The sequence below is a fragment of the Schistocerca serialis genome, chromosome 1 (genome assembly GCF_023864345.2).
Source record: "Schistocerca serialis cubense isolate TAMUIC-IGC-003099 chromosome 1, iqSchSeri2.2, whole genome shotgun sequence".
Taxonomy (NCBI): Eukaryota; Metazoa; Arthropoda; class Insecta; order Orthoptera; family Acrididae; genus Schistocerca; species Schistocerca serialis.
The window spans coordinates 1,060,170,139-1,060,186,167 of NC_064638.1; the positions used below are offsets into that span (position 1 = coordinate 1,060,170,139).

General features: G+C 44.5%; 1 protein-coding gene across 1 annotated transcript in view; it reads left to right on the forward strand.

Moving 5' to 3' along the window:
- LOC126415550 (tyrosine kinase receptor Cad96Ca) overlaps positions 1-16,029 on the forward strand; it is a 512,455-nt gene that overhangs the window by 299,007 nt on the left and 197,419 nt on the right. The window contains exon 2 of the mRNA XM_050083437.1: positions 8,437-8,678. Coding sequence (XP_049939394.1) covers positions 8,437-8,678 — 242 coding nt within the window. The remainder of the gene's footprint in view (positions 1-8,436; positions 8,679-16,029) is intronic.

The following is a 16,029-nucleotide window of genomic DNA, read 5'->3' on the forward strand; positions in this document are numbered from 1 at the left end:
CCAACTTTCTGTCCCTAGTACTATATGGGCATTGTGACCCTTTATTAATGAGAGCAGTTCTGGGACCTTTCTATAGACGTTCCTGCAGTTTACTATTAGCACATTAATAGTGTTATTCCCTGTTGCATTTTGCCTGCTCCTACCTTGCCGCGTCTCAGGAGGCGTCTTGTCGGGCCTAGGGAGGGAATTCTCTAACCTAAAAAACCCCCATGTGGGCTCCACACGTACTCCGCTACCCATGTAGCCGCTTCCGGCGTGCACTGCACGCCTGACGTATTCAGGGGGACCCTACATTTCTCCACCCGATAGCGGAGGTCGAGAAATTTGCACTCCAGATCTCCGCAGAATCGTCTGAGCCTCTGGTTTAAGCCTTCCACTCGGCTCCAAACCAGAGGACCGCGATCGGTTCTGGGAACGATACTACAAGTAGTTAGCTCTGATTCCACCCCGCGAGCGAGGCTTTCCGCCTTCACCAATTCCGCCAACCGCCTGTACAAACTGAGGATGACCTCTGAACCCAGACGGCAAGATTCATTGGTGCCGACATGAGTAACAATTTGCAGTCGGGTGAACCCAGACAGCAAGAGTCATTGGTGCCGACATGAGCAACAATTTGCAGTCGGGTGCACCCAGTGCTATCGCCGCCCGCAGGGCCTCCTCCACATCTCGGATGAGACCCCCCGGCAAGCAGAGAGAGTGAACACTGGCCGTCTTGCCCGACCTTTCCGCTATTTCCCTAAGGGGTTCCATCACCCGCCTAACGTTGGAGCTCCCAATAACTAATAAACCCCTCCCCCCGTGTGCCTGCTCGGACCTTGCTGAAGGAGCAGCCACATGTCCACTCACTGGCAGAGCGGGCGATGCCACACGGCCAGCCTCCACATTTACCCTCCGCCTCGTGCCCCGCGAACGCCGCTGAACCCGCCACTCTCCTTGGGGAGAGGGTGGCCCAACCCGCGAAGATGTCTCGACAGCAGGGACAGTGGGTGAAGCATGTAACACCTGGGGTGTACCATGCGACGCACCAGACTCCCTACTGCCGCTACACTCCGAGGCAGCAGCCTGAAGACGGCTGACCGCGGCCATCAACACGTTCAGCTGTTCGCGAACAGTCGCCAGCTCCTCCTGCGTCCGTAAACAGCAGTCACACATCCTATCCATCCTAAGAAATCAATTTACTGTAGAGAGTTAATCAACTTTTAACTAGACTGCTAATTCACTAAAGGCGGCTGATTGATGACTAAACTGTGGTTGTTAGCCACTCCCTGTGTCTCTGGACAGGACTTAGACTGGACTTAGAGTTAACTTCATAAAACATATCCGACGCTTCCAAATCAGTCAATCATGAACATAAACCATTTATTTCGCTACTGACCGTGAACTTTCAGTGAGAAATAATTGAAACAACGTGTTTAGCTGGGCGTTCACTTTGAGTGAGCTGTTACGTCAAAGCAACCCAGTGTTACACATGCCCAACGATAAACGTGCCCCTGTGATAACACTATCCCGGACATAAAATTCTGGACAGTAACTAATCAATTCACAAAAGTTGCAAGGTACCTCGCCATTTGTGGCGGAAATGGAAGTAATTACGTTGTTACTAAGAAATTACAGATTCTCGACCCAAGCATAAATCGAGTCTTTCAAAAACTGGACATCGTCTTCTATATTTGCCAAGATAAAAAGTCGTGAGTTCTAGGTGCGGACTGACTGACATCAATGCACAAACTTCTACAGATGGTACATCGTACCTTGTAGGGTACAATACAGTTAGTCTTATATTTGACATCACAGGCACTGACAAAAGTAAGTTAGAGAACGGCTATGATTTCCCAAGCGTTCCAGTCGAATGACGTTTTCATCTAGCGAATAATATGAATATATAACCAGTGATTTTAGTCCACATGCTTGTACAAATTATAATAATTCGCCGTTGAATCTGGAAGAAATTACCGAAAAACTGTATTGTATGCTCAGAGTCAGCGCGTAGAACGTGGTGAGTCTTCGCTGAAATAAAGATCCCATGGCATGGCATAAATAAAGTATAAAACCTTTACAGACAAAAAATTTACTAATTTTTATAAAATGTACTTTAACCATCAGCTGTTTTTTGTCCCATTAGTTGACTACTGGGACGAATGAACAGCTGATGGTTAAAATGCATTTTATAAAATACTTTACGGCTGTTGAACTACACCTTATGGAAACATTACAAAAATTTACTGTCAAATGAAGAACAAGATTGATACGTTCAAAACAGATGTGTCAGTTTGGCGCAGTATAGGGAGTACGGTCATCTGAAGAACAAGGTAGCAAACAGCTCAAGTAGTAACATGTGATGGTATAATGATATCGTATTGACCTCCATCGAAAGTGAATACAAATACACTCCTGGAAATGGAAAAAAGAACACATTGACACCGGTGTGTCAGACCCACCATACTTGCTCCGGACACTGCGAGAGGGCTGTACAAGCAATGATCACACGCACGGCACAGCGGACACACCAGGAACCGCTGTGTTGGCCGTCGAATGGCGCTAGCTGCGCAGCATTTGTGCACCGCCGCCGTCAGTGTCAGCCAGTTTGCCGTGGCATACGGAGCTCCATCGCAGTCTTTAACACTGGTAGCATGCCGCGACAGCGTGGACGTGAACCGTATGTGCAGTTGACGGACTTTGAGCGAGGGCGTATAGTGGGCATGCGGGAGGCCGGGTGGACGTACCGCCGAATTGCTCAACACGTGGGGCGTGAGGTCTCCACAGTACATCGATGTTGTCGCCAGTGGTCGGCGGAAGGTGCACGTGCCCGTCGACCTGGGACCGGACCGCAGCGACGCACGGATGCACCCCAAGACCGTAGGATCCTACGCAGTGCCGTAGGGGACCGCACCGCCACTTCCCAGCAAATTAGGGACACTGTTGCTCCTGGGGTATCGGCGAGAACCATTCGCAACCGTCTCCATGAAGCTGGGCTACGGTCCCGCACACCGTTAGGCCGTCTTCCGCTCACGCCCCAACATCGTGCAGCCCGCCTCCAGTGGTGTCGCGACAGGCGTGAATGGAGGGACGAATGGAGACGTGTCGTCTTCAGCGATGAGAGTCGCTTCTGCCTTGGTGCCAATGATGGCCGTATGCGTGTTTGGCGCCGTGCAGGTGAGCGCCACAATCAGGACTGCATACGACCGAGGCACACAGGGCCAACACCCGGCATCATGGTGTGGGGAGCGATCTCCTACACTGGCCGTACACCACTGGTGATCGTCGAGGGGACACTGAATAGTGCACGGTACATCCAAACCGTCATCGAACCCATCGTTCTACCATTCCTAGACCGGCAAGGGAACTTGCTGTTCCAACAGGACAACGCACGTCCGCATGTATCCCGTGCCACCCAACGTGCTCTAGAAGGTGTAAGTCAACTACCCTGGCCAGCAAGATCTCCGGATCTGTCCCCCATTGAGCATGTTTGGGACTGGATTAAGCGTCGTCTCACGCGGTCTGCACGTCCAGCACGAACGCTGGTCCAACTGAGGCGCCAGGTGGAAATGGCATGGCAAGCCGTTCCACAGGACTACATCCAGCATCTCTACGATCGTCTCCATGGGAGAATAGCAGCCTGCATTGCTGCGAAAGGTGGATATACACTGTACTAGTGCCGACATTGTGCATGCTCTGTTGCCTGTGTCTATGTGCCTGTGGTTCTGTCAGTGTGATCATGTGATGTATCTGACCCCAGGAATGTGTCAATAAAGTTTCCCCTTCCTGGGACAATGAATTCACGGTGTTCTTATTTCAATTTCCAGGAGTGTACCTTGCAAACTCGTTCTGAGCAGGGAAAAGTGGTAGAAAGGAAGAATGGAGAACCGAAACCCTAAAACGTCATGAACATGCTCTATCGAGAGACATTGTTCAATTTTCATTGTTTGCTTTTCAAGATATTGTGAGTTCAATTTTTTTTTTATGAAAGCTATTTTAACGGTGTTAGTGTGCACGTAATCAGCATGTGTAAGTATAAACATCTACGGAATTCTACTTGGACCAAAGGTATATTAAATCTATCTCTCTCTCTCTCTCTCTCTCTCTCTCTCTCTCTCTCTCTCTCTCTCACACACACACACACGCACATACACACACACAGACACACAGCTAAGCACATGAGATCAAGCTTAAAATCATAACGGATCCAGATATTAGATAAAGAACACGACACGTACGAAGACCCAAATAATTGTACAAGTAAGACGTGCACGCATATTTTCTGGTGTGATGTAATTAGTGGAAGAATTCAGTGTGCTGCGATCTAGGCTACTTGGAGTTACAGACAAAAAGAAAGTGACTTTATGAAAACCGTCACAGCACTCTATGCCCCGAGGATGGAAATGCGGACACGGGATAGATCTGAAGGAACTGTGGAAAAGAAATCGAACAATAGGTTCGTAATAGCTAATTTGTCGAAGGAAAGGATACTTCCTGTCGGAACTGTTCATTAGTTTCTCAAAGGCCATCTCTGCATAGTTCTTTTTGCGGGGGCGGAAATGCCTATAAATATTAAAGGCAGAGCAAAGAATCTACTTCGCTGGTCATGAAAAGGACACAATTATGACGATTGAAAAGGTCTCAAGGGAAAACAAATACAGCGTTTAATTATCTCAACCTTAGAGGTGCATCCGAAGTTTCTCCGAACGAGCGAGGCAGCGATCCTATCAAAATAATGGAAGATGTAGTTTTCAAATCTCACTGCTAGGCACTCTTGATTTCCGCTTAGTGCAGTTTCCTTTGTCATTTCCTGAAAATTCTGCGATGCTCCCTTCAGCATTGTCCATTCCAATCCCGTAGTTCTTACAGTTAGGTAGTGTTCCGTTTTTGTTGAGACTACCATATCTGCGGCACATTACGTTTTATTAATTGGCGACTCCATGTTGTCTTGTGCACATTACGTTTTGTTCGGATATTTTCTTGAATGACATACGAACAGAATATTCCACTGCAACTTCCTGATTCCTCGTAGCTATTATTGGACATACTGACGTACCAAGCACGCCTAACAAACAATACAAATATTGTTGGAAGCTTGACGGATTTCTAGCTGAAATAAGAAAAAAGGAACTATAATTGGGAAACGCAAAAAATGGCTCTCAGCACTATGGGACATAACTTCTGAGGTCATCAGTCCCCTAGAACTTAGAACTACTTAAACCTAACTAACCTAAGGACATCACACACATCCATCCCCGACCCAGGATTCGAACCTGCGACCGTAGCGGTAGCGCGGTTCCAGACTGTAGCGCCTAGAACCGCTCGGCCACATCGACGGCTGGGATATGCAGGGTGTCCCCAGAGGAATGGTTAGTATTCAGGGATGTGACAGGAACGATCATTCGAAGTAAAATTGTCCAGTAAACATGGGCTATAGAGTGCTTATCTTAAGAGCGATGAGCGCTTGTTTATCTTTGTTATGTGAAACATCTACTGAACAAGTGCTCCTAGCTCATAAGATATACTTTTTGGAGCCCATACTTACTTGAGATTTTTGCGTCGAGTGTGCCTTGCATTCGTTTCACTGCATATTGACCTTTTCTGCTGGACAAACCTGTATTGGCCTATGCAAAAGAAGCAAGACCCATTCCAGATATTATCCTCCAGACGTGGTAAAAAATTTTTCATGCACTTCTCCATTATTTTCGATAGATATTCATATATGTGAGTTTGTAGCTGGTAGTTTCTATTTATGGAAATAGTAGCTCCACAGCTATAATTCTTGGTATTGTTTACGATGCCAGATTCCAGCTTGACAGATCCAAGGCGTGAGTGCTTGAAAATGAGGTAGCGAGCACGAAACTAGTCGCTGAGAACGAAGTATAAATAAATAAAACGAAATAAAAGCAAACTCTGATTCACCAGTCTCAAGCCCAGTGCCTAATCGTGCTTGTGACTAGGAAGGACCAAAGAGTGACTAACAGCGTGTTGAAAAAACTGGGAATCGCTTGGCCCCGAAAAGCCGAATCGAGCCCTTTCTGAGAGAATAAAAATATCGTCTAATATGTCACGATACGGTACATTCATTAAAATATTTTATTAGGCTACAGAATTGCAATTATTATACAAGGAGTGATCAAAAAGTTTTCCTTCTAAGGCTCTACAGTCGAGAATCGGTAAGCTAATCAGGCAAAATCGATGTGTGCATTAAGGCAATTATCACACCGACACACCAGACTCAAGATACCCGTTTGGTAAGACAACGTGTCCTAATGCGTGAAGAAGTCCGTAACTACCTGTTCGTGAAGAAGTCCGTAACTACCTGTTGCACATAGTAGTTCAACAGGAATCGTCAACCCTTCCAGGCATTTTTTTAAGGAACCTAAGGGATGATAACCGCGTGGGGAGAGATCAGGACTATAGGGTGGGTGGTCCAGTGTCTCCCACTTGAGTTGGCGTAACTTCCACGTCACGACATTTGCGATATGGGGACGTGCGTTGTCATAAAGGTGCAGCTCCCATTGGCGCACCATTCCACAACGGTTGTTTTCTGCAGGCGTACTACCCCCCACACATTTTTCATTCTCCGATGCATGTCTGCCGGTGTTCGCCCTTCTGCAACAAATAAAAGAATAACAGCATGCTGGTCCTGTTTGGACGCATTTGGTTATAACCTCGCCATAATTCACGTTTCCACATTCACCACATGCACGTTGGAAAAACAGGAGTGCCACACTATTCCCTCGCGTACATGCGGTGCTTGTGTACCAGCAGCGAAGTCGCGCTACGTTGCATACGCACTGCAGCAACGCCCTCAAACAGAAACTTTTTGATCGCCCCATATTTCTCGTGACTAAACTATTAGCGAATTAATCACATCTGAACATAGTAATTTTTAAGCGATGTTGGTTGTAATACACTACTGGCCATTAAAATTGCTACACCAACAGGAAATGCAGATGATAAACGGGTATTCATTGGACAAATATATTATACTAGAACTGACATGAGATTACATTTTCACGCAATTTGGGTGCATAGAACTTGAGAAATTAGTACCCGGAACAACCATCTCTGGCCGTAATAACGGCCTTGATACGCCTGGGCATTGAGTCAAACAGAGCTTGGATGGTGTGTTCAGGTACAGCTGCCCATGCAGCTTCGACACGATACCACAGTTCATCAAGAGTAGTGACGAGCCAGTTGCTCGGCCACCATTGACCAGAAGTTTTCAATTGGTGAGAGATCTGGAGAATGTGGTGGACCGGGCAGCAGTCGATCATTTTCTGTATCCAGAAAGGCCTGTACAGGATCTGCATCATGCATTATCCTGGTGAAATGTAGGGTTTCGCAGGGATAGAATGAAGGGTAGAGCCACGGGTCGTAACACATCTGAAATGAAATGTAACGTCCACTGTTCAAAGTCCCGTCAATACGAACAAGAGGTCACCGAGACGTGTAACCAATGGCACCCCATACCATCACGCCGGGTGATACGCCAGTATGGCGATGACGAATACACGTTTCCAGTGTGCGTTCACCGCGATATCACCAAAGACGGATGCGACCATCATGACGCTGTAAACAGAACCTGGATTCATCCGAGAAAATGACATTTTGCCATTCGTGCACCCAGGTTCGTCGTTGAGTACACCATCGCAGGCGCTCCTGTCTGTGATGCAGTGTCAAGGGTAACCGCAGCCATGGTATCCGAGCTGATAGTCATGCTGCTGCAAACGTCGTCGAACTGTTCGTGCAGATGGTTGTTGTGTCGCAAACGTCCCCACCTATTGACCCAGGGATCGAGACGTAGCTGCACGATCCGTTACAGCCATGCGGATAAGATGACTATCATCTCGACTGCTAGTGATACGAGGCCGTTGGGATCCAGCACGGCGTTCCGTATTACCCTCCTGAACCCACCGATTCCATATTCTGCTAACAGTCATTGGATTTCGACCAACGCGAGCAGCAATGTCGCTATACGATAAACCGCAATCCCGATAGGCTACAATCCAACCTTTATCAAAGTCGGAAACGTGATGGTACGCGTTTCTCCTCCTTACGCGAGGCATCACAACGTTTCACCAGGCAACGCCTGTCAACTGCTGTTTGTGTATGAGAATTCGGTTGGAGACTTTCCTCATGTTAGCACTTTGTAGGTGCCGCCACCGGCGCCAACTTTGTGTGAATGCTCTGAAAAGTGAATCATTTGCATATCACAGCATCTTCTTCCTGTCGGTTAAATTTCGCGTTTGTAGCACTTCCTCTTCGTGGTGTATTAATTTTAATGGCCAATAGTGTATAACCATTAAGACCCATCATCATATACCGTCATGACTCGACGTGTGTAGCTGAGATTTAGCTTTGGGGAGAGGAGACAATGGGATGTCGTCGGCCACCATGAGCGTAGGGACTGATCTACCAGTTGACTTACGCAGACGCATTTATACGTTGCAGGTGTGTGCCAACATGGGCTGCCAGGCAACCAGACGCCTCGGGTGCTGCGGGTGGACCGCAACTGGAACGTGCTCGCCTGGATGCCCCCGGGCAGCCTGGTGACGTATGCAACCGTCGACAGAAACGACGACCACCAGCTGGTCTTCCTGCTGGAGAAGCGCATGCCTGACGACCCACCGCTGCCGTTCACCATCGACAACGCCACCGGCGTCATCTACACCAACGACACGCTCAAGGACTTGGTGAGCACCACCTTTCCGCCTACGTTCTAGTAATACCACAAGACAGCACTAGATTTGTGTATTCAACAGATTAGGTTGCTTTCCATTAAATAGATCACCTTGAGGTGGCAAATTGCCCTGAAAATCTTCGATTATTTCGAATTTACCAAACATTATGTGGGCGATGATAAATGATAACCATTATATTAAAACCTCTTGAAACTGCCTTAGAAGTTCACATGCATCCTGACCAGTGTGATATTCCGCTAGGAAACGTGGGGGTGTATAACTCTCGCTTAAATTCTACACTCATGCTCATAAATTAAGGATAATGCTGATACTTGGTGACACACCACTCTGGTGGGCGGTTTGCGGGTTTAAAGCACCTCGGGGTATGACCATGCGGTGCATTTGACCTGCGCTCGTCTCACGGCTGCAGTCCACATACGCAGAGGTGTGTTGGTGCATGTCAGAATACAGTGCAGCGAGTAAGTGTGCAGACGTTTTCAGACATGCTACTGGCGACTGTTTGTTGAAAAAGGCTCAAAGAACACACATTGATGACGTTATGAGGGGTAGAATACTAGAGCGACTGGAGGCTTGTCAAACACAGCAGGTCGTAGCACGGGCCCTCCGTGTGCCACAAAGTGTGATCTGAAGATTATGGCAACGATTCCAGCAGACAGGCAACGTGGCCAGGCGCTACAGTACGGGACGTCCACAGTGTACAACACCACAAGAAGACAGATATCTCACCATCAGTGCCAACAGACGGCCACGGAGTACTACAGGTAGCCTTGCTCGGGACCTTACCGCAGCCACTGGACCAGTTGTCTCCAGACACACAGTCTACAGACGACTGAACAGACATGGTTTATTCGCCCGGAGACCTGCAAGGTGCATTCCACTGACCCCTGGTTACAGGAGAGCCCGTAAAGCCTGGTATCAAGAACACAGTACATTGTCATTGGATCAGTGGTCCCAGGTTATGTTCACAGACGAGTTCAGGTATAGTCTGAACAGTGATTCCCGCCGGGTTTTCATATGACGTGAACTAGGAACAAGATATCAACCTCTTAATGTCCTCGAAAGGGACCTGCATGGAGATCATGGTTTGATGGTGTGGGGTAGGATTATGATTGGTGCACATACACCCCTGCATGTCTTTGACAGTGGAACTGTAACAGGTTCAAATGGTTCAAATGGCTCTGAGCACTATGGGACTCAACATCTTAGGTCATAAGTCCCCTAGAACTTAGAACTACTTAAACCTAACTAACCTAAGGACATCACACACACCCATGCCCGAGGCAGGATTCGAACCTGCGACCAACTGTAACAGGTCAGGTGTATTGGGACGTCATTTTGCACCAGTATGTCCGCCTTTTCAGGAGTGCAGTGGTCCCACCTTCCTCATGACGAGTGATAACGCACGGCCCCACCGAGCTGCCATCGTGGAGGAATACCTTGAAACAGAAAATATGGGGCGAATGGAGTGGCCTGCCTGTTCTCCAGACATAACCCCCATCGAGCACGTCTGGGATGCTCTCGGTAGACGTATCGCTGCAAGTCTTCAAACCCCTAGGACACGTCAGGAGCTCCGACAGACACTGGTGCAAGAATGGGAGGCTATATCCTAACAGCTACTCGACCACCTGATCCAGAGTACGCCAACTCGTTGTGCGGCCTGTGTACGTGTGCATGGAGATCATATCCCACATTGATGTCGGAGTACATGTGGAAGAAACATTGGCGTTTTGTAGCACATGTGTTTCGGGAGGGTTTTCTCAACTTATCATCAATACCGTGGACTTACATTGAAACACGTATGTAACATAGCAGCGATGGCGAGGCATTGTAGCATCTGTGACCAGAGAGTTTGCGCTTGACCGCGCGAGTGTTGCGAGCGGTTCTCAGTCAGTCAGTCAGTCGTTGCGAGTCTGTCAGTTAGTCGTTGCGAGTCTGTAGCTCTGTCTAGTTGAGAGCAGTACTCTGTCAGTAGTCGTCGCATGCAGTACTCTGTCAGTAGTCGTCATGCAGAGCGGTCGGTCAGTAGTAGCAGTCCAGTGCGGGTGATGTAGGCGGTCGGCAACACTGGTCCAGATGGTGAATAAGGTATACTGTTAATTAATATAATCATTAGATAATGAAAATTTTATTTATTGTAATTATTCTCCAACAAGTTCCCCAATAATAATTTTTATTTCAAAAGCATTTTTCAAAAATTTAATTTTTTTATTGAACTAAAGATTTCGTTGCACTTCCCATTTCATTCCACTTCTTCTGAAGAAAAATTTCACTAGAATCACAAAAAAAAAAAAAGAATATTATTATTTGCAATGCAGTTCCTCCAAGCGGTGCGCAACAACAAGAGCAGAAATGTGACATCCATTTATTCTGAGGTAAGACTTTAACTCTGATTGTTTTACACAGGGCCAAAGACCGATGTTTCGGTTTAATTGAATTTCCTTATCACTGAATGGACTTTAATTTTTTGTGAGGAATTTATATTTGAGTCAGATTGCGAATTTCACATTTTTGTTGCCATTGTCAGTACATTTCATTGTGGGCAGGTTACGCATAGAGCAGTGTCCATTAGCATTTATATTAAGTATTGTCATTTTCCTTATAAAATTTCTGTGGGGAGGTTACACTTGGCGACACCCAGTCCAGGATCGAATTTCGTTGAGAGTCTTTTGAAAAACAGTCACATATCTGCTCTTATTTGCTTAGATATAATTAGGATTTGGCGCAACGCTTTTATTAACTTGTGACTTTCTTTCTACAGGTCAACGGCAATTCGTTGCTCTGTTGTATTTGTGTGTTGCTTTTGCATTGTGCTTATTTGTTTTGTGAATAATTGTGACTATTGCAAAAATGCCGCGAAAGACTGTGAATAGTGTATCGCGAAGTATTGTGAATGAAATTACCGACTTAAACAACGTGACCGATAGTAATTGTGATACGCAGTGTAATGATGACAATCCTGCGTTCACTAACAATCAGTGCATTCCAACCACTAATGATGACTTTTACCTTAATGATGAACAAACGAACTCAGTTGTCTCGTGTGTTAACTTGACGACAATTGATGACGCGGAGCGGTCTATAGTAATGAGCGCTGCCGAGCTTAACACAGCCGATTTGGAAAACTCAAGTAACGTACAGACAAATTTGTCTAATGAAAATGAACAGGATACACAAAGTACGACGGATTTATTTAATTCTGAAATAGTGAGTGACAGTGTAGGTCCGACTGATAGTCCTTTTTGTAAGTTGCAAAATGACCAAATGGTCACACAAAGCGCGACAACTGCACATATACCACCACACAGTACTGAGAATGCAACAGCTACTTTTGGGTGGGATCAAGTTATGGCATTTTTACGACAAATGGCTGAAAAACAGGATAATGATTCCAAACACTTAAATGAAAAACTTGACAATAATGACAAAAAACAAGACAAACTTAGTGAACAAATTAGAGACGTTGCCGCGCAGTGCCATGACACTAAGGAACAGTTGCGCGTGGAAATTGAAGCTTGTTCACAAAAAAATAGCGAAGAAATTAAGTATGTTGCGCAAGAATTAAGAGAAATGCAAACAGCCGCAACAGAAACACTTAGAGTGGAAATTAGTACAGTCGCTAAACAATGTTCTGAAAAAGCTGCACAATTACGGGACGAGTTTAGAGCAATGACGGTAGAACTTTCGCGCACTATGGACGCAAAGATAGACGCGAAATTCGAACAGCAGAACACTCAGATTAACGAGCGCTTTAATCAGCACATACAGAACAGTGATACGCGTTTCCGCAGATTTATTCAGGATCAAAACAAAGTAAAACGACAAGTCATGGAAACAATCACTGCACAAAGACAAGAGGACAAACGTAAAATATTCGCGAAAGCGAAGACGTATGTAGACAATAATATTACTACAGTGTCCGACAAAATTAATACCATAGAACAATTGAACGCGGAATTACGGGATGAAATTTCTGACCTTAAATCAAAAACAGATACACACACAGTAAATATTCAAACGGTGACAGACAGATTCGAACAATTAGATCTAACACAGGATTGCGATGTCATCAAAGCTGATGTTAAAAAACTGAGCGAAACTACGCGTAAGTTGCAAAAACAGATTAATGCGTCTGATTCTAAAACCGATGATCAGGTTAAAATACTGACTGAAAAATATGATGAATTGGCCAGTCGTATTGATGTTATCGAAAATACTAATGACAATAAATCAGACGATACTGCACCGGTTTCATTTATCCAAACACCTGAATTTCAAAATTTACAGCAGACAATTAATGAGATCGATTCATCTAACAATACGTTACGTAGGAAGTTGTCAAATTTACAACAAGAAGAAACAGAAATGAAAAGTATTTCAGTTAATAATACGTCACAGAATCTGCTACTTTGCGAACATTTGTCAGAGTCACGCAGCGCGTATAATGTGAACAATTTACAGAGACTACGCGACTTAAAATCCGAAAAGCCACGCGAATTAAAATCCGAAAAGCTACGCAACTTGAAGTACGAAACGACACAGACAAACAAATTCACACACAAACCTGAACGTGTTCTCAAACTGAGTGACGAGAACGTAGGTTTCGAGCAATTTGCATTTGTAAGAAAATCTAAGGAATTTAACAATGACAGCGTACAGGTACACGCTTTGCACTGTATACGACAATTTATCTTTGTACATTCACCGCTATTACCTGTAATGCAGAAACTAGCTTTGAACCAGATGCGACAATTTATTTTTGTATTTACAACAGCATTGCCTATAATGCAGAAACTAGAATTAGCAAGAATACAGCGATTTGCCTTTGGAATTTTACCGCTATTGCTTGCAACGCAAAAGCTAAAATTTATTTGCAGTGCGTAAATGACCTCAGGGGATTCATTACGCTTTAATGAATATGTGCCGTAGCGAGCATAGGGCCCCGAGCTGTAGTAGTGCTGTTTCATCTTTAGTTTTCTGCACTGCTGCCTTCTCTTCTACTATCCTTTATATCTATCAAAACAGCTCTTTAACTATTGCTCTTTGTAGAATTAAGAAACTAGTAATGAAAACCCGATGTGACAAACTTTTACCGAATGTGACAATTTTCAGTAGGCACTCCCGTAATGACAACTACCGCCGTAATTTTAATAACAGATAAAATCGTAATCATCAGTATGTGTAAAATTATTAGTAACAGGAACAACACTTTAGTAACAATAGACGTATTTCACAACAACAACATCAAAACCAGCCGGTTAGCATACCTAACCAACAATGGAATACACAAGGTCAACCAGGCTTTAATGTTTCGCCGCGTGGACGTATAGCCCCTGGTCCAACAAATAGTAACGCACGGGAGCAGAGAAACAACTATGTACAAAGAAGACAGTATTTCAATTCCCATCGCAATACACCGTATAGGAATGACTATTACGACAGACGTAAAAACGATGAGCACAATTACCAGCGTACATATAATAACAGTCGGTCTCACCAACAGCAAAATCATACGCAAGAGCATATTCTCATGAATGAAACAGACAATAGGTGTCATCCATAGCGTAACACGTCAGTAAGAAATAACAAAGCAGTTCATATAGTGGATATGCCACAACATTCTCCCGTAAATAATAACACATACGATAGATTTTAACCAGATACAGCACAGATTGCATATTACAGTAACGCAAACATTACTTTTGACACGCAGAATTTTGTTCACGAGAATGTTATTTGAAACATGCTTTGTTGAATGCTCCAGTTTTATCGCACCCAGATCTTACCAGAAATTTTTGCATTGCCACCGACAGTTCCAACACCGCCTTAGGCGTACACATTTTCCAGGAAATTGAAGAAGATGGTTCAATTGTAATCAAAAACATCGCATTTGCAAGCCGCATTCTGTCACCTGCTGAACGAAATTACTCCGTTACAGAACTTGAAACATTATGTGTTGTATGGGCTTTTACGAGATTTCGGCACTTTCTTTATGGCAGACATACCACCGTCTACACAGACCACAGAGCAATACAATTTTTGCTTTCAGCTAAATTTACTCACGACAGATTGAGCAGATGGAAACTATATTTGCAGGAATTTAATTTTACAATAGTTCACATTCCCGGCACACAAAATGTTATAGCAGACGCACTATCGCGTTCTCTCGGCAACAATCAGCAAGACGTAGCAACCAACTTCTGCAAAACAAATTTCAGTGTCATGTACATTCAGCATGTTGCATTTGAAAACTTTATTTCATCGTCATTACAGGACATAGCAAAGGAACAAAATAAAGACAATGTGTGGAAAGAAATTAAACACCTATGGCAAGATAGGAAAAATGTTACGATTAGGAACCATTACACTGTGCGCAATGACATTCTGTTTCGCCGCTCTCATCCTGACAGCAACAATTGGTTATTATGCATTCCTGACGAACTGGTTAACAAACTAATTTGGTACACTCATTTAAGTTACGCACATTACGGAGCAAGAAAATGTTTTCTTATACTGAGACAGAACTGTTATTTTACCAACATGGAGAAACGTATACGACGAGTTTTAGCGTCTTGTAAAATTTGCCAGAAAGCTAAATCAGACACCACTTCAAATATTCCTCCGTTATATCCCATTATACCTGTTAAATTAAGACACATGGCCGCAGTAGATATTTTTGGTCCGATTCCCAGAACTAACAGAGGTTTTTGCTACATATTTGTCGCTGTTGAGCTCACTTCAAAATTTGTTACTTTCACTCCATTACGCAAAGCTACTGCTAAAACTGTTTCGAAAGCATTTGTAAAACATTTTCTATCTCATGTAGGGCATGTAATGAAAGTAATTTCTGACAATGGATCTCAATTCCGTAGTAGCGTATGGACACGCATGTTACGAGCCAGAAACATTTCTCCGATCTATATATCCAAGTACCACGCTTCTTCGAACCCTTGTGAAAGATTAATGAAAGAAATTGGTAAACTGTGCCGAATATACTGCCACAAAAGACATATTGATTGGGACACACACATATTCTCATTCCAAGATGTAATTAATTCCATTCCAAATGAATCCACTATGCTATCTCCGTCTGTTATACTGAAAAATACTGAACCACCTAACAAAATTAAAGAATTAATAACATTTCCTACATCTCGTCGATTACGACACCACGAAATAATTGACATTGCGCTGAACAACATCAAACGTGCCGCAGAGCGCCGGAGAAGACAGCAAAAACAGGTTTGTACACGCCGCGTCTTTCACGTTGGACAGAAGATACTAGTACGTACACACTATTTATTCAGCAAATTAAAAGGTAAGTGCAGTAAATTTGAACTTCTAT